Source organism: Eretmochelys imbricata, chromosome 4 (genome assembly GCF_965152235.1).
Source record: "Eretmochelys imbricata isolate rEreImb1 chromosome 4, rEreImb1.hap1, whole genome shotgun sequence".
Lineage (NCBI taxonomy): Eukaryota > Metazoa > Chordata > Testudines > Cheloniidae > Eretmochelys > Eretmochelys imbricata.
In genome coordinates, this window is record NC_135575.1 from 30,100,670 (window position 1) to 30,126,150 (window position 25,481).

The following is a 25,481-nucleotide window of genomic DNA, read 5'->3' on the forward strand; positions in this document are numbered from 1 at the left end:
CTAGAAAAACTACAGTGCATTCCTCACACCTGGCAGTAAATAAGGCTGCAATTAAATGTGCATTATTTTATTACAGCCAACCTTGGCTAGTGATATCACCCAACTTTTGGTACACTATCTGGTACTCTACTTCTTGTCATTCTGAAAAGGCTTTGAGATGTGGCAAGTTTGACTAGAGAAATGATCAGAGTGTGTGTAAAGATAATATTTAACTGGAAAGAAATTCAAATGACCACAGAAGGAAGAGTTGGATTTGCATCCCCAAAATCACAACTTACAGCAGCACAGTGATTTCTTAAACTCCAACTGTGCAAAAACTTAAGTCCGTACATAACGGTACACAGGAGCAGTGCCGTGGAAATCCGTGTCAGCGCAGACTGTAAACTCTGTGGGAAAGATACTCTCGCACTAGGTGCCTATACTGCACCCCGAACAACAAGGCCTCAGCCCTAGCTGGGGCCTTTACATGATACCACATTAAACATAAGAAACAGTCTTTCTAAAGCACAAGGTGGGTGAGGCAATATCTTTTATTGGATCAATTTCTGTATAGAAGATATTGCCTCATCTCTCTCTAATACCCTGGGACCAACAAGGCTACAACACACCGCAAACGATTCCTGAAGCACTACGCTTTCCCAAGCATGCACTCATAATGCCTGCTGAAGTCGGTGGTTTCCAGTGCACGTGTCTGAGCGAAGAATCTGGTCCCAGGACAGCAACATTTTTATTTATTCGTTTATGGAAACAAGTCCTACAGCCAAGACTGTCCAAACTGGCACGTACCTCATCTCGCTTTGCTTTTATGGTTTTGTTTTTGTTTTTTTAAACTCGGTTCTTCAAATCTATTGGTTGTTTTAAAATGAATTCATGACATTAAGTTTCTGCATCTCAAGTAAAATGTTTGCTGCAGTTTCTGACTATTCATAATTTTTAATTGGATACATTTCTCCATGAAGAGACTAATCCAGTCTCACACTAATGATCAATATTGAAGACCTAATGAATTCTTATTCTGACAGAACAACCCTTTTACGTTAGGACTCTAGGCTAAGGCCACAATTATAATAATGGAAAAATCATTTTTGCTGCTTCATGAAATGCTAAAAGAACTTTATAAAAAAAAAGCTTAACTGGGAAGCCATTTCAAAATTAAGCAAATACTACTAATTTATGCCTCAAACCCACAAAGACAAAAGGACATACTTTGCTTAACACACAGAGTAGCTCAATTTAATTCAATTAGAATACTAGTAGTAGGTAAAGCTAAGCATGTGATTACATCTTTGCAGGCTCGGGGCCCTAGCACAATACAGACTTTCATAATGCACTTCAATGCCCGTTCAAAGCCATCTAAAATGAGATCCTGTTTTAAATTGTCTGTATTCAGCAGGAAAACACATGGAATGATTAGAAGGCTCCAACTGACTGACTTGCTTCCAAGATAGGCAAATTCATTCTGAATATTTAGTGCAAAAGCTGAGCCTGGATTTCCAATGTATTATTTCTGTGTTTGTTCAGCCCCACCTATGAGCTTAGTAGTGAACATAATATCAATACTTAACACTAACATGGTGCTTTTCCTCCTCAATGCACTTTACAAACATTATCTAATTAATTCTCACAATATTCTTGTTGTCATAGGTATTCATTATTAATAAGAACAAAAGGGGAAGAAAACAGTTTTAATTATTTTGGTCTTTTACCTTGTTGCGAACCGACCTCTTTACTTAGGATTCTGACACACATTGATTTGTTTTGTACCTTCTAGTCTGGCACTGCCTTTCCTTCTCACTTTCCATCCCCAAGCAGTCTCCCAAATTTGGGCCCAGTCCTGCAAACCTTTAATCACATGAGTTAATAGGCCTATCTCTGAGAGGATAAGAGTTACCGCATCAGTTGCGCAATTCTAGTGCACATTCTAATTTTTTTATTTTTATTTATTTACTTATTTTTAAAGATAACTGAAGGGACACTATAGCTCAGTCTTGTGCTTATTTTTTTGTAAGCGTGTAAACTAATTTAAGCCACAGCTACCAGCAGTGTTGTAAATTCAGAGGCAAAAACAGAAAAACTCATTTTCATTTGGTTTGCCTCCTTTTATGAGAGTACACTATCATACCAACATTGCGTACCATTGAGAGCTCTGTGCTGTACTTTCCATGTATGCGCTGCAGTGGCTATTCTGTGTGCATCTGTCAGTTGAGCTTTCTCGCCAAAGCAGCCTCCCGAAAGATGCCAAGGTCTCCTTCTAGGTGAGGCAAGCTAAAGTTTCATTTGACAATGGGTCTGATTTTCTCTCCAGTATGGAAAGTGTGTGAATGGGTAGCGTGTGTAATATATAGCTCGTCAATTGGTCACTAACAAAAAAAACTGAGTTTATGTTATATTCAACTTACTTTTTCATTCCATGCCCACAATCCAATTCCAAGAAATGCTATGCCCAGAAACTGAAAGAAACAAGAGGAAATTCGGGTAAGAACTGTGAATTGACTGTTACAAACATTTCATATATCAATTGCCCCTTCATCTTCACCCCTCTGTCTGGGAACCTCTGTACCTCTGACAGTCACGTCAAGATTTTTCCTGTGCTGTCGGCATCCGAATACAACAGCTTCTCCTACAATTCCACAGTTAGAGAATTAACGGCTGTTTTCCTGGCACAGCAAACAGCCAGAGAACAGCAGGATAAGGGGGAAGATCCCTAAAGCAGCACAGCCAGCTTAATGCTTTCCCACATACACATCTCAGACGCCATGAACGTCACCTCCCCAACCACTCCACAAACCAACTCAAAGAAATATCTCCCAAGCCTCACATAAGCCAAGATCTGCAGCAGGACAACACAACATACCATCCTCGTTTTGCCAGTCAGCTGTAAAGAGTTGCTTTCCTTGCAACGCACAATAAGAGAAATTTGGCTAGAAGGAAGAAGCACTAAAATCCATAGTCATTACCAGATATAGTTATGTTGCCCACATAATGGCCTATCAATGGGTACATTTTTAGATGAGAACTGTCATCAGAAAAAACTACTAAAAATAATCCTAAAATAAACCTAAAACAAACATAATTTTATAGCTTTCTATTTATTGGTTGCTTTCATATTTCATGACAAACAAGCTACTTCAGTAGGCCATGCAGCCAATAAGACACCATATCTTTGCATATCTCAGAATGGCACAGCATATTTTAAAACTATTGATCTCTCTCTCTCTCTCTGCATTCAGAAAACATTCAATAAATTAAATTAATAAATGACTCAATCTTGCATTCCCAAAATATGCACGTTTCCTTTCTCAAGTAGAACTTGCAGAGTTGAGCTATACTTGTGGTTTTGGTTCAAAGAGATTTGCAAAAACTTTCTTCCAGTCTTGCTTCACATGATTTAAACACCTTTGAAGTTCTGGGTTTGTACTAACGCCAGAACTAAAGTCTATTGAGACGGATGAGGTTTTATAGAATACTAACTCAAACCACAAAATTGGTCCAAATTAATGGAAACTGAGTCAAGACTGACAAATTTTGAGTTACTATTTACCACTGATTACATCACAATCTTCATGACTTCAGGGGACAGTTGCCCATCTAAGGAATTCCTTATTCCATGGCTTATCTTCAGTACTGTATATGCCCATAAGATTAACAAGTGCCATGCTGCTTTAGGATTGTGTAACAGTCAAAAAGTTGAGGCTTTAATATAAACAAACACACACAAAATAACAGCCAATAACCAATGAGCAGAAGAACTACTTAGAAATAACAATTCCAGGGACAATGAGTTGTAATCACTACAATCACTCCTCTCTGGCAATAGGAAAATGTTGTTTTACTCATGTTCTATGGTTTCCAGGCATATTACTAGTTCAGCTGAAGTGTATGTTTGGCTGCTATGGCCTAGTGATACATGCATACCAGCTTCTTTGGTCATCCAGGAGACTCCAGAATGACCCTGAAGCCCGCACCACTTCTCACATATCCCATTGGCTGGGAACGGCGAACTGCGGCCACTGGGAGCTGCAGGAGGCTGAGCCTGCAGACGGTCAATGAAAAAGAAATGTCTCGTGGTCCACCAGCAGATTACCCTGAGGCCGCGTGCCAAAGGTTGCCAACCCCTGCATTAAAGTTATTGATATAACTCCCTCACATGACAGCTATTAAACTCTTACGCTATTATTTATTTGCAAATGTAATTCTCATGCTAGGAGTCAGTCTATTTGACCTCTGTGCAATGGCTGGAGGCAGACGTCAGGAGATCTTTGTAAATGTGGGTGGGGCCCCAAAGGGAATTCACCCATAAGAAACACACACAGCTACCCCTCAACAAAAGTAAGGAAGGGGAAGGCTACAATAAAAGCAAAACAGAACAAAAACCGCAAGGATCAACTAATTACAGTTGCAATACAGAATGAAAACAGGAAGGAAGTATACGTCCAAGTTAAAATGAGGGAACCAGAGGGCACACAGAGACTTCTCAGAGAAAGCACCTGAGCAATCAGGGGACGCTAGCTGGATATATGGTCTAAGGGGCGAAAGGAAATAGGTGTCACAGTCACAGAGAAATCCCATCACCACCACTGGTCAACCTCCTCAATAGAAGGAGCCAGACAGACAAATTTGGAGACTGAAGTCCTCTGTTTCTCCACAGAACTGATACAACAGACAGCAGTATAGCAAGCTTTCTCCACACCTGGTCAGCATGACTGGATTTGTCCTATAGGGGTCACTCTAGTAGCATTTCGGGTTATACACTTCAGGCCAGATCCTCAAATGGTATAAGTCAATGTGGCTCCACTGAAGCCCATGGAGCTATGCCAATTTACACCAGAGGAGGTGCTGCTCCTTCAAGTACATTTTAGTCCTTGGCCTCTCTGTCGAGACTGCCAACAAGGGTTCCAGTTAGTGACATGGGTGGTAGATTTTTTTGCAATATTAGAGACCTGCCCACTGGTCAAATTCAAAGCCAGTTTGAATTGGGTGGGTTACAAATCAATAACCCAGACACAAAAGGCTCTATATACCAATTCCCTGATCCACCAAGTCCCCCAACCCTACTAAACTTTAACTACTTTCCTATGCCCCTGAATAAAAAGGGAAAATGGCTGTGTACTACGACATAATACCCTGAAACTTTGCCATTTTGTGTACATATACCTGCGAAGTTACTTTTAAGAAGACATCGAGTATCAAGCTCTAAAGATAAGTAATCCTGACAATGTTTTCCTGCCATGAAGCAAAGATGAAGGGGCAGCTGGGACTCCATGCAACATCCACTGTAAAATCTATTTCAATGAGTAAATGTCATGGTAGGAATTGACTTTGTGAATTAAATGAAGTGTGCTGTAACCCAAAAGATATTGTAGGGTTCAGAGTTGAAACTCCTGTAAATGATCCATCAGGTAACCAGAATGGGCATATTAAACATCTCCTCTCTCCACGCTGCCTGCTTACTAAATGGTACCATGGAGCAGGATTAACTGCAATGTAAGATAATGCTTGTCAAATGATTAAATCTACAACTCACTAATATACACCATTCCAGCATGCCGTGAGAGAGCACTTTTTAAATACCTAACAAACATCTTTAGGGCAGAGAGATCTACAGCATTGCAATGTAACCAAGCAGAGCCTCTAATATAGAAAGAAAGGGGGGGACGGGGACGCACAAGTGTGCACACATGTGAGAGATTTTCTCCTCTGGCTTTAAAAAGAGTTCAGCTACAGAGCCAACTATATAGGCACTGGTTTGGGGCCACATAACAGTATGTTGCTTGAATGGCAAATTGATTTTCTTTGCAGTTTCTCTGCAATAAACTGATCCTGTTCATAGATTTTTTTTTTTTTTTTGGCGTTCAGTATATTTTCTCTTAAGAGCTGTGTAAACAACTTAGTATACTAATGATTTTTCTTTCCAAAACCATGCCAAGAAACTACATTTATCTATCTGGGAAAAGGGGAGAGGGGAAATGGAGGGGATTCCCCAGCACTGAAATCAACAGCTTCGTAGTGAGTTCACTTCTTACTTCTATGCATTTTCGAAAGAGGCTATTTTAGTTATGTGCCACGAGAATTTCTATAAAATGTTAACTTAATATTAACCAAAACACTCAAAACTTAGCCATGTTTTCAGAAAGACACACTGTCAAGTATTTCAGGCCCAAAATTTTACATACCATTAAAGTTGAATCATTAGCAAATGTCCTCCTGATTATATCCATAGGTTTGGTTTTAAAAATCAGTATCCCTTGCCCTAAAGGTCTAGCGATCTTGCCCTTATACGTGCTTGACACCAGTTAAAGTCAGAGAGAGCTTCGTGTGTAGGGCTGCAGAATCAGGTCCGACTGGTCCGTAATTACTATCAAGAGACATGGACACTAGCACCACACTTTACTTATGTTCCATGCGAACACGAGAAGTTGGTACTATGCCCTATGTTTGTATAAGGGGCACATGGAAAGCTTGATTTACATGGGCACCTACAGTAAACAAAAAAATCTCTCTCTCCTCTCTCTTTTTTTTTTTTTTTTTTTAAAGTACCTACCTACTTGGGAACGGAGAGATCAAGTCTTAATTCCAGGTAGATAACCAGAGAGACGTTAGCTAACAGAATTTAAGTTACCTGACAACTTTTAGATATACGGCTCACATTTCAAGCCGTGATGGGACACAATACATCAGGCCTTAAACCTGCCTTGGCCCAATGACAAGAACATTACCCCCAAGAATTCTGGAACCCAACAGAATCCATTAATCAATCACACCACTTCCAGTGCCCTGACAGGCAAGAGGGAAAGCCCTGTCTTCCATCTGGAAGAGACAATGATTAGACCATAACTAATTGTCTGCTGTCTACACCCCACCACCACACACACTAAGTGTTAGATCAGATTCAAAGTGTCACCTCCTCAGCTGTAAGCAGAGCTAGGAACCATCTGGGATGATCATATTTACCACAGTGGCTGTGACTAACCCGGGAGAGCTGTCATTCACATGGATGTTGAAATTCCCCAAGACAGCCCGCCCTAGCCTCTGCAACAACAGGCTCCAAAAGACCACTCTGGTAGCCGTGACAGGAAGTTTGGGGGAATGGCATGGCGGTCTGTACTCCACAAGGACACCCTCTGCCCTCCCACAACCCGGTCAGCCTCCTCCTAGCACCTGCCTATCAGATAGACAAACTCCTTTGAGAGCAATAGGGCCCTTTCTACATCTCAGACCAGATGCACACCCAGTACTGACTCCAAAGCTGACTTTCTTCCTCATATGGATTTTTTTTAACTTCTTTCCATATGGAGGAAGGGGCCTTCTCTGCATCAGCGTCTAGAACTTCACCTACTGACTTGCTAAAAGCCACTGGGTCTCTTCCCTTTCTGGCTCTTTCCCCTTGCCAAGCCAAAGCACCCTTAAATTCCTTACTGTTACACGGTGCTCTTTCACATATTCTTCCAATAACAATATGTGCTTTAATAATCTTATATTTAAAAAAAAAGATTCCCTCATTTTCTTCACTGTAACTTTTAAGTTCATCAAGTTCTCGGAGCACCCTACCTGTTTTGTCAGTCCTCTTTTGTTGTCATATGTTTCTACTTCATCTTCCACAGACAAACAATCCATTTTTTTTTTTTCATTTCCTCTATTTCAACAGGGAGAGAATCCACTATGTCTTATAATCCGTGTCATACAGGGCCACTACTGCTGCTGATTAATATCATGTGGAACCATACAGAGATACTGAGGCCCTGAGCTTCAAGGTATCCAATCTTTGGTTACTCCCTCCAATACTCCCTTTTTGTTCTTGTGTTTTTGTCTGTACCATATTATCTGCAATCCAAATCAGGGCCTAAGTATGCATGCAGCTTTGTGGCCAGAAAGCTCTATCCCCAGGGGCATAAGTACAAAACAAAGATTCGTCTCGTGATTTCTTTTTCTATTTATTTTTCCAATTTAAAATTTTCCTTACACTGTTGGAAACACAAAACACAACAGCATTGCCTGAATGCAGGAGAACAAGGAACTGAAGCTGCCTGGGAGCACAGCATGAAATTGATCAGCTTAGTTGCAGAATCCAACCTGTGTAACATACAAAAGTGAACATTAATAGTGAGAAATAAGTTTACATTTTTAAAATTACTTCAATGTTAAGCTCAGCTGTTAATAACTCAGAGTAAGGGGGGGGTGTTTATATATATATATAAATTATTTTTATTTTAACAATGAGCCTTCAAGTTTTGAAGGATGTTACACTCTTTCCAGACCTGGGCCAAACAATATAATCACACAGGAAGGAGTTAGTAGAAATTAAATTGATCTTTTTTGGACTGAAGTGTTGAGACTACAATTCTAACCTATGTTAAATCTGGGATGTGCCATTTGCTAGATAACATCAAGGTAGAAATTGGAACTGTAGACCAAGAATCAGATGTTTCAGCAGTATGACCTGGATATAATTATTAAACAGGGGTTTGAATCGAAACCCTAGATCCAAACACTGGATCTGTCTCAGAGGCAGAACCAAGACACCAGCTACAAGTGTTTCTAAACATGGAGTTTCAAATTCCAGATCCAAATCTGAACTTTCCCAAAGTTCAGGGTGTTTGGATTTGTCCCATTATGGAGATTGGTTCAAGCTGTGAACTCTGATCTGAAACCAGATCTTGGATTTTGGTTTGGGCTCCATCTCTAATAAGAACAGATTATGTTTAAGCATTCTAAATCAAACCAGAATATGAAATACCAATTGCTCAGAGTATAATCTCCTCTGTGATGCTTCTACTAAAGAGCCAAAAAGTACATATGAGTTACAACTAACTCTGCTGTTTTTTTAACTTTATACAGTTTGCATAAGAAAGTTGTACTAAGTCCTTGTGGTTTAAACTGGCTTTCTTTGAAACTTGAAGGGATAAAACTGCACAATGAGCACTCAGATGATGTTTACAAATACATCACTTTTGGAAAGGCAAGGAAGGAGGGAAAGACCCCATTCTTGCAAGGAGAATTAAAGAGTAGAAAAACAAACAAGATGGCTAAAGTATAAAACTATTCATAAAAAAAATCCGTATTATGGCATTTGGAAATGGCAAAAATCTTTGAAAAGCTTTGGTAAATGCTGTATTTTGTGTGCAGTTCAATGTTGCTCTGTACAGAAGTGTGAAACGGTAAATATAAATACAATAGTTTAATAAGCAGTATGTACATGCGTATTTTGGGCCAGAACCGCAGCAGTAAATTACCATAGATCCATAGACTTTAATTAGATTTACACCACTTGAGATATTGACCCTTTGACTGGAGTTGAGGCTTATTATGGTAAAATATTGTCATTAGTTGCAAAAAGTGACTAACAGAAGGATATATATCACTTGAGTCAAAGGAAACCCATCCCATACTGTAGCCTGGAACATCACAACCCCCAGCCTATAGTAAGAGTTATGAGTTGGACATTAGGAAAAACTTCCTAATTGTCAGGGTGGTTAAGCACTGGTATAAATTGCCTAGAGAGGTTGTGGAATCTCTGTCATTGGATGTTTTAAAGAATAGATCTGACAAACACTTGTCAGGAATGATCTAGTTATTATGCAGTCCTGCCTTGAGTGCAGGGGACTCGCCAAGTTGACCTACTGAGGTCCCTTCCAGACCTTCACTTCTATAATTCTATGAGTAGAGGTGGCAGGACGACTGGAACAGCATTCCCAGTTCTGCTGCCATCCAACTTGTTGGTAGGAAAAGACAAGCGCAGCCTATTCGTTGAAGATCCTTACAGAGGATCAAAATATGTATATATTGATCCTCCCCTCCAGTCCCCAAAACAGAAATCTCTGTCCCCTTCCCTCTCAAAGGCAAATGAAACGAGAGCAGGGGCCTACCAGAGAAAAGGATCAATGCCCAGACTACCCCAAGGACAGAGATACTATGGTGATGAACTACACAAGGATGCTAAAAATAAAATGAAAGCCTGTGGTAGAAGAATGGGGTTTCATCATGAAACCAGTGAGTTTCTCCAGGGATCATTTTGGGATTGGTTTGGAGTTTTCAGTTCACAACTACAAAACCAAAACTTCCAGCAAAGAGATGTGAACGTATACACAAAACACTCTAGTCACAATAAACATGCCAACCAAAAACCAGTGTATTTCCCACAACTCTTACACAAATATCCCCCACCTTGTGTGACCAATTCTGCCTTAATTTACATCCAAGCCAGTCAGCAGAATTCTCTCCACTCACATTTGAGAAAGAGAAATATTCTGCTTTCAGTCAAGCGTCAACCAACTTCACTTCAGTCACAAGAACTACTCCGGATCCATACCAGCCTAAAAGAGCAGAATTTTACCCTCTGTCTTCAAATTACTCTAGATATTTTAGAGAAAAAAGGCCCAATTTTCTCTTGCCTTGTATCTTGTATAGCCATTTAGACCTGTGCAAAATGACTACAGAAGGCGCATGGTGGCAGAGAATCAGACCCAATGTGTCTTCAATATTCCTTGTTTGGAGGCAGACCCTCTGAAAACCTTATTGTCAAATCTTTAAAGAGCAGGTTAAGGAGAACAAATATTTAGAAAGGTTTCAGAGTAGCAGCCGTGTTAGTCTGTATTCGCAAAAAGAAAAGGAGTACTTGTGGCACCTTAGAGACTAACAAATTTATTTGAGCATAAGCTTTCGTGAGCTGTAAGTCTTTAGTAAATTTGTTAGTCTCTAAGGTGCCACAAGTACTCCTTTTCTTTTTGCAAATATTTAGAAAGTCCTTTAAAATATAATATTTGGCATTATACAACAGTGGTGCAACACTTTCTACAAGATAAACTTTACAACCCTCCGCCTTCCACTCATTAATGTCAATGTAAAGCAAAAACTACATTCAAATTTCTCTCTAGCAAATCAATTACTTGAGAATAATCAGACAGCATGTAACAATACTTTATCATTTCACTGTCCTTAACTGTTTACATGCAATGAACAAAATTAACACAATAAAGACTATTGCTGTATACTTTATTCTATAATCTCTCTATTCTTCTCTCAGTATTAATTCACATGTTTAGCTACATTCATAAGCAATAATCCCTTTCCTAGCACTTCAGTATTTTCAGAGGTGGGTTGAACAATAAACATCTGAAGTTACATACATCCTTCTCTAAGTGTTATTAATCTTGTTAGCTAGCAGAGGAAACAAAGCACTCAGGTATGATCATTTCTTTGTTGTGAGGGGTACAGCACTTTACAAAACTGCATATATAGTTTAAAAAGTAACATGGTAAATAACGGTACAAAACTAAAACAGTTGTACATTGTAAGCACAAATGCAGATTGATCACCTCCTACTTCACACACAATTTTTTAAAAATTTCAGTTGACACTCTTATTAAAACAAAGGATTTAAAACAGACTACCACCAAAAGCATCACAGCTGCAGACTAAGTAGTAAAGGGGTTAGGTAATATACCACTGTCACATACCACCGAATGCCAATATGTCCTGCGTGAGGAAGATTTATAAAAATAAAACAGGCTGGACAAATCATTCCTGTACGCAGTTGCTTCATTTTACACCCTTACAATAACAATAGAATGCGCACATTCCTATACAATAGGAACAAACCAGAGCTGTAAAGTTTTGACTCAGATTAAAACTTCCTCAAAATTCAGGGGGTTTTTTTGGATCCATCTCTACTATGCATGCATGAACTTCTTTGCTATGAGTACTGACAAAAACTTATTACAGCCTTTTAAAGCAAAACTGTTGGGGCTAGTAGGCCCAAAATTGTCACTATGTCAGCCAAGTTTGTGTCACTCAGGGCTGTGAATATTCCACCCCTCTGATTCACACGAGTAACACCGACATAAGCTCTAGTGTGCACAGCACTATGACAGGGGGAGAAACTCTCCCGCCAGCATAGCTTATGCCACTTGCAGGAGTGGGTTTTTTATGCCAACGAAAGAGCTCTCTCCCGTCAGCACAGAGCATCTTCACCAGACACGCTGCAGCAGTGCAGCTATATCGGTACAGCCGCGCCGCTGTCGCGCTGTACATGTAGACACGGTCATAAACCCAGCATTTTAGACTGCCTTCATGCACACTGGGTTCTCTCTTTCCATGACTGTGTACGATATACTCTAAGCCCTCCAGAGAGCACGATTTCACTCTATATCCTGGGCACATGAATGAAACAGGCATAGAATGAGTAAGAGCAATGTACATAGTTGCATCTTAAAACACTCAGTCCTCTAGGTTTTTGTACAGTCACTTTACAGACTGTGGCATTGCTTGGTGGGATTGGTTTGTTCTAAGAAAAAAAATGTTTTTCACGGCTCATGGCTGCATGAAGGAGAATATGCAACTTTTTGAAGTACCATCAGTAAAACATGGGCCTTCTGAACCTTGGCAGTGTCCCTTTAAGTTGTTACAAGTCACTAAACTGACTCTAAAATATACTACTGCTCTAAGACAATCCTTCCCAAAGCAATATTTCTCTCGCCTGTGCTATAGCATTCATAGCTACAATACACAAGAGAAATATTTAAAAGGTGGGACACTGATTAAATTCTTCCTATAATTTTTTTCCAAGAATAATTTTTTTTTTTTTTTTGGTCAATCTTGAACTGATATGAAGCACGGGCATTCATTTCAGGTTTCTTTTAATCATTCTCCAAGAGGAAGACTATTTTGACTAAACCTGAATTGAAATACAATTTGCAATTTAGAAAACTCAGTTCATTATTCATAGACCTTCGCAAAATTTGACTTTTATTTTATAATTTTGACAGATAAGCTTTTTTTTTTTTTCATTTTTAAGCTTCCCTCCCCTTCCTCCCCCCAATTTTTATTGATTTAAATTTCCAATTGTGGGAAATTTTGGGGTCAGCCAACAAAGTGAAAAGCACAGCTTGAAAGATGACTGAGAAGGCAGCTCACCTGCCTATCCAATCAGTATAGCAGCTTTCATCTGGGCTAAAACACCACATAAAGGGAATAAGCGGGGTTAGAGCCAAGAACCTGCCTCCCTCCTTTCCCATAACTTTTCCACTCTCAGCACCAGCCGGCACAGGATTTCATTTAAAGCTGGTTAACCACAGAGGGTCACCATGGGAAAGCAAACTGCTGAGAGCATACATTATATGTTCATATAAATTTACAGATGTACTGTAATACTTATGAAAAATATGTTGGCCTAGAGCCCATTAATTGTTTTCCCTTGAGCCACTGCCAGCAGGAAAACTCCAAGCAATATGATTAGTGAAGGAAGATACCAGGGTGATTGCTACCTGATTTGATTCACATCAGAGGCAGCCATCTAAAGATGTAAAACAGGCTTTCAGATGTTAAATCTATTCTCTATTTTCATTTTAAATATACATTTTTAAAGATTTATATTTTACAAATAATTATTTCCGTGATACTTTTGATGGATTCTCCCCCAGATGCAGCCGATAAGAATCGCTCTACTCAATTTTTCACACATTTTTCGTTCAGCTGAATCAAAAGGCACAGCTGACATTGTACAGTAACCCAAACTAGAAAAACATATCTGAAAATGCTCTGAGAAAGCTGTGCAACTTCTCCCACGGGACTATATTTTTGTTTGATCCACCCAAATGAAAAATTAATTAGACCTGGATGAGACCAGTTTTAATGTAAAACTCTGTGGCTGTTCATTTATTCTTCTTCTATTATTTTTTGTTAATCTTGGAGTAGGTTGTAGATAGAGTGGGCAGCCGAACATAATTTTGAGTGCAAAGTCAGTTGTCGCTACTCTTATTGCTTTTTGAAGTTATTTAATTCAGATTGGTCGTGCAGGACATCTGTTTTCTGTTACAGATGTTACATGTATTTAATTTTATTGCTCATTGGTGGTGCAATCAATGCTGTGTTGTATGCAATACTAACTATAGGTTAGTGATGCCCTAAAGGCTCAAATCCCTGTCTTCTTGGCCATAACACAAACTAATGCATTGGAAACCAGAACGAGGAGGGTGCATTTCTGGATGAGTCCAATTTTTTTCCACTCAGACATATGAACAACAGTTTAAAACATAGTTAAAATGAGTCTAACTCTTTCCAAGCTCACAGCATTAGAATCACTTTCCAAATTCAAGTCCTAGTACTGAAACACGTACTTTATTTGAAGCCAAGATATTACAGATCTTTTTCTAGAAAACATATAGTATTCACGCACACACCTCTCTGCAGAATACAAGCAGGAAAGTTAAAAAAACATGCTTTCATGCAGTCCAAACTCCCTAACAGCACTATCGTTCTTACTGTACAAAAAACCCAGACTCCTTTTAAAAAACCCAAACGAAAAAAAACCTGGACATCAAACGTTTAAAGTATCTAACTCCCTCTCTCAAGCACTCCGCCGAAAATACACCACTTACCCAACCTTAACTTTCACCCCTTCCAGGCCCCACGCTACGCTCCCCCAGCCTTTTGTCCCTCCTCCTATCCCACCAGTCTCCTGCTCCTTCAGGGCCCCTGCATCCGGAGACTTGGGAGCGCTGCTCCACCTATCACTACTCCATGGGCTCCTACCCAAAAGCCAAACTCTGCCCTGCTACATTTCCTATCCAGTCTCTTTCCCTCATCCATGCCAGCCCACCTCTGGCACAATGCCTGAAATCAGTTTATATTTTTACAAACATTTGAAAATAATTGTAAGTTGCCCGGTATATGCAGGAAAACAGCTCTGTATGAGCGCAGCCCAAGCCATGGCCAAGAGTGGTAGGAAAGAGGGAAGAAAAAGGAAAAACGAAGAAAAAGATATGGCATTCTGTATTGCTCAACTTACAGCATTTCTCTGCAACTAGTCCAACACACAGGGAAGGGCGGTGGTCAGGACCAGGACTTTTCATTCTGTCCCCAAAAAGGAAACAGAAGAAGAAGGCAAACAAAGGAGGGCCTCTGGCGGGCCATATTGCAAGACAGGCATTTTCCCAGGTCCTTCTTCCTGCTGGTGCCTGGGAGCTTCCTGCCTTGAGGGAGAGACTTCCTCCGACTACTCTTTATGTTCTTGTTCTTCTGTCTAATGAGCACATAGTTAATTCCTTCCCTACCTGCCTCAGTGAGGGCTATTTATGTGCACCCCAATCACAAGCTCTCTTTATGGGGCCACTGTCAACTCTATATAAAGCTGCAAACTGTGATGGGAGTCAGATCCCACAAAAAAATTTCACTCCAATTTACAAAGCTCCTGCACAATGTCTCAATCTGGAACAGAGGTGGAAGCAAGCTCCATCCTCTAATTAAGGCATTTGGTACACCAAGGTCTTAGCTGGCAGGAACTGGTAGTAGTCCTATTTCTTGCCAATGAATATGCACTTACATTACTGCATTAGCTATGACATAGGTGTAAGTGGTTGCGGCCTGACACAGAGTGTAGGATCATGAAACCACTAGCAGTTATAGAGGTACTGTATCGACACTAAAGTGTGCTGAAAAGAATGCGCAGCAACTTCACTGCAGGGAACTTGGCTCAGCATAACTCAGTCATTTTGCTATTAGCCAGTGCCACATCCCACCCACCTCCGTCACCACAGACTGGGTCATTTCAACTGACAAGGCTCAGCACTCCATTTATTAGGACTGGTAAGCAAGTGCGTGGGAGGAGGAAAGCAGGGACTGAGTCACGCTAAATGAACAGGCCCACTGTAAGTGAACAACTCCACTTTCATAAACAGACCTGGACCATGACAGTTTTGTCTTGTTCTTGTCTCGTTTGAAAGAAAAATGGCTCTAAAGGTCTAGAAGAAACGTCAGTAAACAAAAATCAGAGATCACACAGGAACCTTCCCTCCAGCAAAAACATATTATCTACAGTGATATTACTGATTCACTGGGTGTTTTGTTTCCATCATCACTGGATATTAATACTAATCATACCTAGTTCTTATAAAGCACTTTTCCTCAGGAGATCTCAAAGCGCTTTACAAAGGGGTATCAGTATCACTATTGACATTTTACAGATGGGGAAACTGCGACACAGAGGCAAAATGACTCGCCCAAGGTCACTCCAGGGGCCAGTGGCAGAACCAGGAACAGAACTCAGGTCTCCTGAGTCCTTGTCTAGTGCCTTAGTAACTAGACAGGGAGGCCCAACTTTATTACACAGGAGGGCCACAAACAGAAGCACAACCTTGAGGGGGGAAGAAACAGAAACAGATTCTACATATTTTAATAAGATTTAAAGTCACCTGTATTGATTTATATTATAAGTTCAGCTTGATTCGTATGTATGTTGTTTCTGTGTACAGTATTGTCAGTTTACACCCGGGGTCTCAAACATGCAGCCGCAGTCTGCAGAGTTATTTCCTGCGGCCCACCATAGGCGCCAACTCCATCGGCAGCCAAGTGTGAAGTGATGTTGGAAAGGGGGTGAACTGGATGGCTACAAATTTTTTCACCTGATGGTCTCTGGACAAAACCAACCGAAGTTGACAGTGAATAAAAGCAGCTATCCAACAGCTGTTTGTTGGCTTAGTTGAAAGAGGCTGCTGATCACAGTGAACATGTGTCCACATCAGAAGCACCACACATCTGTCGTTCTGAGCAGAGGGGCCAAGGTTTGTCTAACCGTGGAGACAAGAGTCCCTGTTCTTCCCTTACAGAGCCCCTGGCCAAAGTTGCTCAATTCAACAAGGCATTATGGGAAGCTTGTACTGCTGCCATCTGTGTTGGAACAGTTGCAGGAATAGAAAACTAGTTTCAATAGTGTCAATTTAAATTGTGAGCATTAAACTTGCTTTAAGAAAAAGATGCATAAGAGTAATAGAATTATACAATATTAAAGATTTCTAATCCACTGCCATACAGTCAGTGAGCCTGGAATAAACTTTTTTGTTATATAAATGTTTAGGTTGACTGTCAATATGGACACTATCTGCTGGCTGAGCTAACAATTCATACTGAATTTAGACACCGTTTGCAAATTATTTTGCTAACTGTGTTTATTCCTAGTTCTAAATATGTCATCTCTATAAATTGTAATTCCTTATGGTTGCATTTACATTACCTCCTACATAACATTATATTTTTCTAGCTTGCATGAGCGCTGGCAGCTAACCCCTCCTGCTGATGCATATCAGTGAGGCAAGCGTATGAGAAAATCTCGGAGACACAAGGAGATGGCATTGTAATAAGTACAAAATGGCTTAGTGAATGGAGCAAAGCCAGAAAGGGACTGACACTGCCTTGCTAAGAACCTTCTGCTACACGGCTGCACTCGGCCTGCCTTATTCTTCCACTCCTACAGAATTGAGGAGGCGTTCTGAGGTTACACAGCTTACTTACTGGAAGAGGTGCAGACGCCAGCCAGACAACAACCTATTTCTCTGCACTACCAGCAACTGCTTTGCATTTACAGGTAAGCTCCTATTTCATTTACACAGATGGAGATATTAGCACATTAACACAAGACCTTCACTTTAGAAAGCCCTGTAGCCCCTGAAATGTTGGCATTATCTTTACATAGAGAGGAGAGAAGGAAGTGTCTTGTCTCTATCAGCTTGTGGCTAAAAAATAGAATATGTTTAACCAGTTAATGGTGCTTCCTATGTAATGACCCTTGACCTGGACAACGGATCTGAATTGGAAAGCCACAACTTCATTGAACTTAACCTAAGAAAGAGGCACTCCCTGTCACCCAGACTCTCCCATACCAGGTATTCTACAGGGCTCCAATGCAGGAGTTACACAACTCCTACCATATAACCCATAACACAGGGTACACTCTTCTCAGCCTTCCTCTTAGGACTCAGCTCGCTCTTCCAAGTCCGATCACCCACCCCTCCCCACCCACACAAGGGGGACAGAGGGTACAGGAGGGTGAGGACCTCCACCCGTGAAGGCCACAAGGTTTTCCCCTATCTCCTGAGCACAAGGCCCATCAGCAAAATCCCAGGTCTTTCACTCCTGGGAACGGTGCTTTTTAGCCTGTTAACTGCACTGGAAATGGCCAGCAGTTGCAAGAAATTAACACCCCTTACGAGTACTATCTCCGACAATTAACTCTTATTCCTTTTTTTAACATAATTGTGCCTCCAGGGTACTGCAAAGAAGATGAAAAAATCCACCGGGCCTCTGCCAATTTGGCCCCTATGGGAAGAAAAAATTTCTTCCTGACCGCAACACAGGCAACTGGTCAGACCTGCAGCATCCGCAAAACACAGCTTCAAAGCTACCAATATGGGGTGGGGAGGTGGGGTGGCTGAAACAGAGTAAAAAAAGGTTTCAGAGTAGCAGCCGTGTCAGTCTCTATCCGCAAAAAGAAAAAGGAGCACTTGTGGCACCTTACAGACGAACAAATTTATTTGAGCATAAGCTTTCGTGAGCTACAGCTCACTTCATCAGATGCATTCAGTGGAAAATACAGTGGGGAGATTTATATACACAGAGAACATGAAACAATGGGTGTTACCATACACACTGTACCCAGAGTGATCAGGTAAGGTAAGCTATTACCAGCAAGAGAGCGTGGGGGGGCAGGGAACCTTTTGTAGTGATAATCAAGGTGGGCCATTTCCAGCAGTTGACAAGAACTTGTGAGGAACAGTGCGGGGGGGGGGGGGGGGGGGGAGAATAAACATGAGGAAATAGTTTTACTTTGTGTAATGACACATCCATTCCGAGTCTTTATTCAAGCCTAAGTTAATTGTATCCAGTTTGCAAATTAATTCCAATTCAGCACTCTCTTGTTGGACTTTGTTTTTGAAGTTTTTTTGTTGAAGAATTGCCACTTTTAGGTCTGTGATCGAGTGACCAAAGAGACTGAAGCATTCTCCGACTGGTTTTTTAACGTTATAATTCTTAACGCCTGATTTGTGTCCATTTATTCTTTTATGTAGAGACTGTCCGGTTTGGCCAATGTACATGGCAGAGGAGCATTGCTGGCACATGATGGCATATATCACATTGGTAGATGTGCAGGTGAACGAGCCTCTGATAGTGTGGCTGACGTGATTGGGCCCTATGATGGTGTCTCTTGAATAGATATGTGGACACAGAGGATCCACATGGGTTGGGCTAGGATTTAAATCTATGGAAGTAGTGAGTGAGGGATCCTTATTCCTAGTTTCAAACATCTAATGTTGGTGAATGGTGGCCAGCCTAAGGAAAAATAGTTACCCCTGCCGTCTTGTAGGAATAGCTAGAGAGCTGAACATATGTACCTGAAATGGTCAGCTGTGATAAGGATGAGAGGTAACGGCTGCCACCTGCAGAAGTGCATATCTTTCTCTTCCAAACCCACACATTCCTGACAGGTTTTGACAATTGCAGGATGCTGCTCTTTATATGCAATACCACTTTCCCAGTCCCACATTGGGGAAAAAACACCTGTTGGCAGTAGGCATTGAAACTAGGACCGCTAGTTCTTAATGCACGAGCCTCTGCTGCTGTTAGTTATGGCTATAGCAGACTCAGCAACTTCAGGTGGCCTAGCCACCACCAGAAGGGTACAGAGCACCTCACCAAGCTAACGTGGGTTACACATACAAAGAACGATTCCACTCCAGGCCAGCTCAGCTGGGCAACCAATTTGTGTCAATACATTAAGTTAAGGTTTCACTGTACTCCCATATGTACTGAGTATGTGACAAATGAATGTTCTTGGCACTTGCAGTACATATGTAGGTGTTTTATTTATCATTACCAGTAATTTTTTTCATTTGTATTACTTCCAGTCTGCATCCAATTTATTCAGTACTGGAAATGCATCTTGTAAATTTCACACAGGCAGCAGAGTTTTATGCTATTGAGCCCTCAGCTATCTGACTGCCTTAAAGAGAGACAGACAATTAACTTTTGGACACTCTAGCATTTATGAGGATCTTCAATTTACCATCTGCTGCACTTACTGAAACCACAATGCCCTGTGTTGTCAGCTTTGGGTGGTTTTTTTTGAGTGTGTGCTGTGTGAACAGGTTTCCATAAGATCACAAATCTAATTCCATGACATTTGGTAAAGTACTAATCCCTATTCATAGAGAAAGCATGAAAGGACCCCAGTGTAATGTGACTTTGCATTCTTGGCATTGACATTCAATGCTGGCTGCACTCACATGACCTCAGCTTGATTTCTGTCGCTGCCAAACGGGCAGAGAAGAAACAACTGCAGGACGGTGTGTCCGTTTCCATATCTTGATGCACCAAGTGAGGCCCATTACAGTGGATAGCAGTTGCCCTCAAACCCACTTAAAAAAAAAAAAAAAGGAGGGGGGGACGACAGGGAGAAGAGGTTTTACTGATCATTTTTAGTTTCCGCCTCAGGTGATACAATGTTTAGCATCCCAAGCCTGGGCGGAGGAGAGAGAGAGAAGCAATAGGCATGAGATTGAGGGAAGAAGCGGTTTCGCTGGCCTGACACAGCATTTACTATATGGTGGCTATGTGGGAATGCAGGGCAGCAGATCTATCACACAGCTTCCAAAGCATCAGCTCTGTCCTGACACTGGCTTGGTGTTCAGCCCTACCGGCTCTCTCTCTCCTATGCACACAAACATCATGTTATGTGTCAGGAGCTATTAGAAGGGATGCGAGACAGGAACTTATGAGCCCCATTTTCTAGAATAAGTGCCAATGTCTCTCGGCCACCATAATTGCTTATATGCACAGACATGGCATTTACCAGGGGTGGGGAGAAGCAGAATGATGGAGGAGAGGAAGGAGGAGGAACACACACAAACACAGAAAATACTATGTCCCCAATGGCGAAAAGGAAGAGACATTGGAACTGATGGCAGGAGAAGTTGACTTGATCGGCCATTCCTTTAAGAAGTTGCATCATTTCTCTAGCAAGAGAGAGAGGATAAAACTAGGACTCAAGTACATATCTGGAGAGAAAACAAATGTTTGCAAACTGAAAATAAAAAAAGGTTTGTCTCAGTAGATTATGGGAAAGGATTTTCACAAACACTCCACATTGGCTTAACTCTGCTCTCACTGCAACCAATGGGAGTTTTACCACTGACTTCAATGAAAGAAGAGTTAAGACAATGCCAAACAATTCCACGCTAAACGTTGAACACTTACGAAGTTTATTGACTTTTAAATGTATGGTTGCCAGGTGTTCACTTTTCTACCAGAAAATCCAATCAAAAAGGAACCTGTACAGTGTCAGGTCATCTGGTTACCGTGGGAGAGTGGCACTGGGTCATCAATCCGTGACAGTCCCTGCTCAGCCAGGACCACCTCCTACCTGCAACTCATGGGCAGATAGGCTCCGTGTAAGCAGTTGCAGCTCCTGTCCCAGCCCCAGAGCAGAGGGAGGCCAGCTGGTGAGGGGAGGGATGTAGAGAGGACCAAGTGATGAAGAAGGGGGACAGGGGAGAGCAGTGAGCGACAGGCAAGGGGAGGGGGAAGAGAAGTGAGCAGGGGGCGGGGCCTCAGAAGAAGAGGCGGATCGAGGGGAAGTTCTGATGCTCCTGATGTCGTGTCCAGTTTTCAGAAATTAGAAAGCTGGCAACCCTATTTAAATGTAAGAGTAGTAATTTGTCTGCTCTAACATGGTTATGCCGAGGGGAGAAGAGGGATAAATTCTGGTAACAAACAGGATTTTTTTCTTCATTCTTAAACCATCAGTTTACACCACAAAAACCACTTGCACAGGAATAACAGCAGCACATTTGAAGCTTGTATCCCCTCTTATGCTTCTGGATAAGATGGCTTTGAAAAGAAATGTCACCAAGCAACCAAGACTTCTGCAAAATCAAGAGCACTGGAAATTTATTTGAAACAACAGAACAGTTTTTTAAATAAAATATATGCAAGAACTATCCAAACAAACAGGTTTCAGAGTAACAGCCGTGTTAGTCTGTATTGCAAAAACAAAAGGAGTACTTGTGGCACCTTAGAGACTAACCAATTTATTTGAGCATAAGCTTTCGTGAGCTACAGCTCACTTCATCGGAGCTGTAGCTCACAAAAGCTTATGCTCAAATAAATTGGTTAGTCTCTAAGGTGCCACAAGTACTCCCTTTCTTCTTTCAGACAAACAGGGAATGCATAAACCTGGTGAAAAAAAATCATCATGTAGATTTTTAGAGATTTAAGTCTTCCCAAATATTTAAACTGTAGCTAAAGTCACAATAAACTCATCATTATGCTACGATGAGCCTGCAACTGGCTCAGCTCAAAGGGCCCCTTTGCAGTTATTTTAAATGGGTTGTGTTTGTTATTCTGAACACTTATTCACAGCATGCAGCATTCAGGTGAGTTCCTAATAGCAACAGTGCTCATTTAATCACTGGAGTACATGTAAATGAGACTCTGCTGTATTATACGTTCATCAATACAATATGTGCAATAAAAATTGTGACGAATCACTGTGGACTAATAACCTGCACATTTTAATTAAATATCACCACCACAAACCTGGTGTGAATTATCATCGATTCACTGGCATCTACATTTGAAAGCCTCTGGGTTCCTTAAAAGACAAACACCTTCGAACAAGCAAATTAATTTAAAAATTATAAAAATATTTTTTTCTGGAGACTACTAGGGGCCCACGCCTCATGAGGCACAGGTGTGGGAATAGAACTCCAAAGGCACAGGCCCTAAATCTTACTCTCACAAGCTTTTCTCTCTGTATTTGGACACCGGAACTGGACACCATGTTCCAGCAGCTGTAGCACCACTGCAAAATCCAGAGGTAAAATAACCTCGCTACTCCTACCGAAGATCCCCCTGCTTATACGTTCCAGAATTGCACTGGACATTTCGGCCACAGTGGCAACTAAGAGCTCACGTTCAGCTGATTACAGAACACAGAATCATAGGACTGGAAGGGACCTCGAGAGGTTATCTAGTCTAGTCCCCTGTACTCAAGGCAGGACTAAGAGGTGGGCAAACTACGGCCCGTGGGCCACATCCAGCGAGCGGGACCACCCTGGCTAGCCCCCGGCCCCTCCCCTGCTATCCCTCCTCCCCCGCAGCCTCAGCGTGCCGCGCCACCAGCGAGGGAGGGGGCTGCACTGTGGAGGCAGGGGGGAGCAGGCAGGGGGGCTCACCTGCAGCCTCAGGGGAGCAGGCGGGCGGTGCGAACGCAGGCAGAGGACTCAGGAGGAGCACCAGGTGGCCGCGCAGCCGGCTGGAGAGAAGCGGAGCTCTGAAGGGGAAACTGCCACTTCTCTCCGGCTGCACGCCTGCCCCTGCTCCTCCTGAGTCCTCTGCCCGTGTTCGCAGGGCCGCATTCTGAAAGGGGCTTTAGAGGGGGGGTTGGATTGGGGGTGGGGTCCTGGGGGGTGGATAGGGGCTGGGTCCCAGGAGTGGGTGATCAGGGGGACAAGGAGCGTTGGATGGGTCAGGGGTTCTGAGGGGGGGGGGAGGGGGCAGGGGCCAGGCTCTTTGGGGAGGTACAGCCTTCCCTCTCCAGCGCTCCACACAGTTTCGCAATGCCGATGTGGCCCTCTGGCCAAAAAGTTTTCCCACCCCTGATCTAGACCATCCCTGACAGGTGTTTGTCCAACCTCCTCTTAAAAATCCCCAATGATGGAGATTCCACAGCCTCCCTAGGCAACTTATTCCAGTGCTTAACCACTCTGACAGTTCGGAAGTTTTTCCTAATGTCCAACATAAATTGTCGTTGCTGCAATTTAAGCCCATTGCTTCTTGTCCTATCCTCAGAGGTTAAGAAGAACAATTTTTTCCCTCCTCCGTGTAACAACCTTTTACGTATTGAAAACTGATACGTCCCCTCTCAGTCTTCTCTTCTCCAGACTAAACAAACCCAAAAGCAATCCCACCTACTCCAGCCAGTCCATGTGCTCAAATAAGCAACAATTCAGTTAAAAAGAGCCCCAAACAGCTGACAGAACCAACAATATTATAAGCAAGGTGAGTTGTCTCAGATCCATTGTTCAAAGATCATCCATAACACGAACTCCATGACACGTTCAAGGCCCAAACCACAGTAAGAAGAAATCAGATAATCCCACTTTGATCCAAGGTTTCAGAGTAGCAGCCGTGTTAGTCTGTATCCGCAAAAAGAAAAGGAGTACTTGTGGCACCTTAGAGACTAACAAAGTAGTCCATTATTCAATCCTATTCCCCAAAAAGGAAAGCTATAGACTGGCACAAGCAAGGCTTATTGATTCAGCAGGTAGCATTCGTCTCTCCGAGTTACTACTGAACCAAAGCATCATGACATTAGGGAACACCGCTGAACAGAGCCACCACCTTTCAAATCAGATGTCTTCTGGTTTTAAAATCCCAGTGTTTTTCACAAGATACAGGATTAGGACCAGTATCCCAGCCAAATTACCGCTGTAGTCTTTTTACTGTTTCTTTTGCTCTATGATCATTTGAAAAGATATTAGAAAAAGCAGTGTCCTATAAAACCATTGTGAAATAAAATATCTTCCGTGATAAGTATCTTTAAAAACAGTGGAAACCCCAATTCTAGCAAAATTAATTCTTCAAAAATAGAGAGAGAGAGAGAGAGAGAGAGAGAGCCTTTATGAAAAATACTGAGGATTATTTGTTACCTATTGGTATTAATTTGCAATCCTATTAATATTACTAAATTATAAGTGTACTATACAAAACTAATCATAAGAGATTAGGCCCTGAAATTGTACATGTATATCCCTTCAATTTTTGTATGTTTCGTAGCCCACCATTGTTACAAGCACCACCTAATATTAGCATTAGTGACAGAACTGGACGGGGAGGGGGGTTATTTTGCATTTCCTTTGTGCATTTAACACCACTATGTGTACAGTCAGTTAAGCTCTGCCTATAGATTGTCAGGACTGGGGCCTTGTTCACTTTCTGCTGTTCATGTGAATCTCTCACTAGCAATAGGAAATAAAAACACTTTAAAAGTAAGAAAATAGATTGCAGTGGGAATTCAGAGCCAGACTTAGAATCTGAAGTTACTTTTAACTCTACTCTTGTATAAAGGTTCTTATATCACATCATCACCATCGTGTCCGAGTGCCTTCCAGTTGTGCATTATGTCTAACATAATGCACTAACGTCTGTCATGCATGGTTCATTCTTTCTCTCATCCTGTTCCCAGGAGAGTTTTGTGTGGGCAATATTGTATTTTGGTAGGGATTTTTTAAGTATACATGTTATGTGTTTATATTAGAGAAGGAAAATTCAAAGGAAAGAATCTTGCAATTAAAGAAGAAGGTGGTGAGGTTTGTGATGGTCCTTAGTTCCTTTCAGGGTTCATTCCACAATCTCATTCAACTCATTAAAAGGATACGGTCACCTTGAAATCTAGTCACAATTTCAAACAGTACTATGTACATACACACACACACACACGCTCACATATTTATATAGCTATTAGTAGGTGCAGAATTTATATACATAATTCTTATATGGACATTATATTATCCTTTGAACACCAGCACTTTTCCAATCTACAGAATGCTTGGAAGATATATAACTGTACCTATCCATAGGAGGTTACACAGACTTTAAATCATTTGAAAGATAAACCTCAATGAAGGAAAAAGAAAGAGATTGTAACATCTGGAAAT

The 25,481-nt window shown here is 41.5% G+C and overlaps 1 protein-coding gene across 2 annotated transcripts in view; it reads right to left on the minus strand.

Moving 5' to 3' along the window:
• Window positions 1-25,481, minus strand: part of TSPAN5 (tetraspanin 5) — a 116,094-nt gene that overhangs the window by 24,179 nt on the left and 66,434 nt on the right. For both annotated transcript variants that reach the window (XM_077815052.1, XM_077815051.1), the window contains one exon: window positions 2,400-2,450. In XM_077815052.1, coding sequence (XP_077671178.1) covers window positions 2,400-2,450 — 51 coding nt within the window. The remainder of the gene's footprint in view (window positions 1-2,399; window positions 2,451-25,481) is intronic.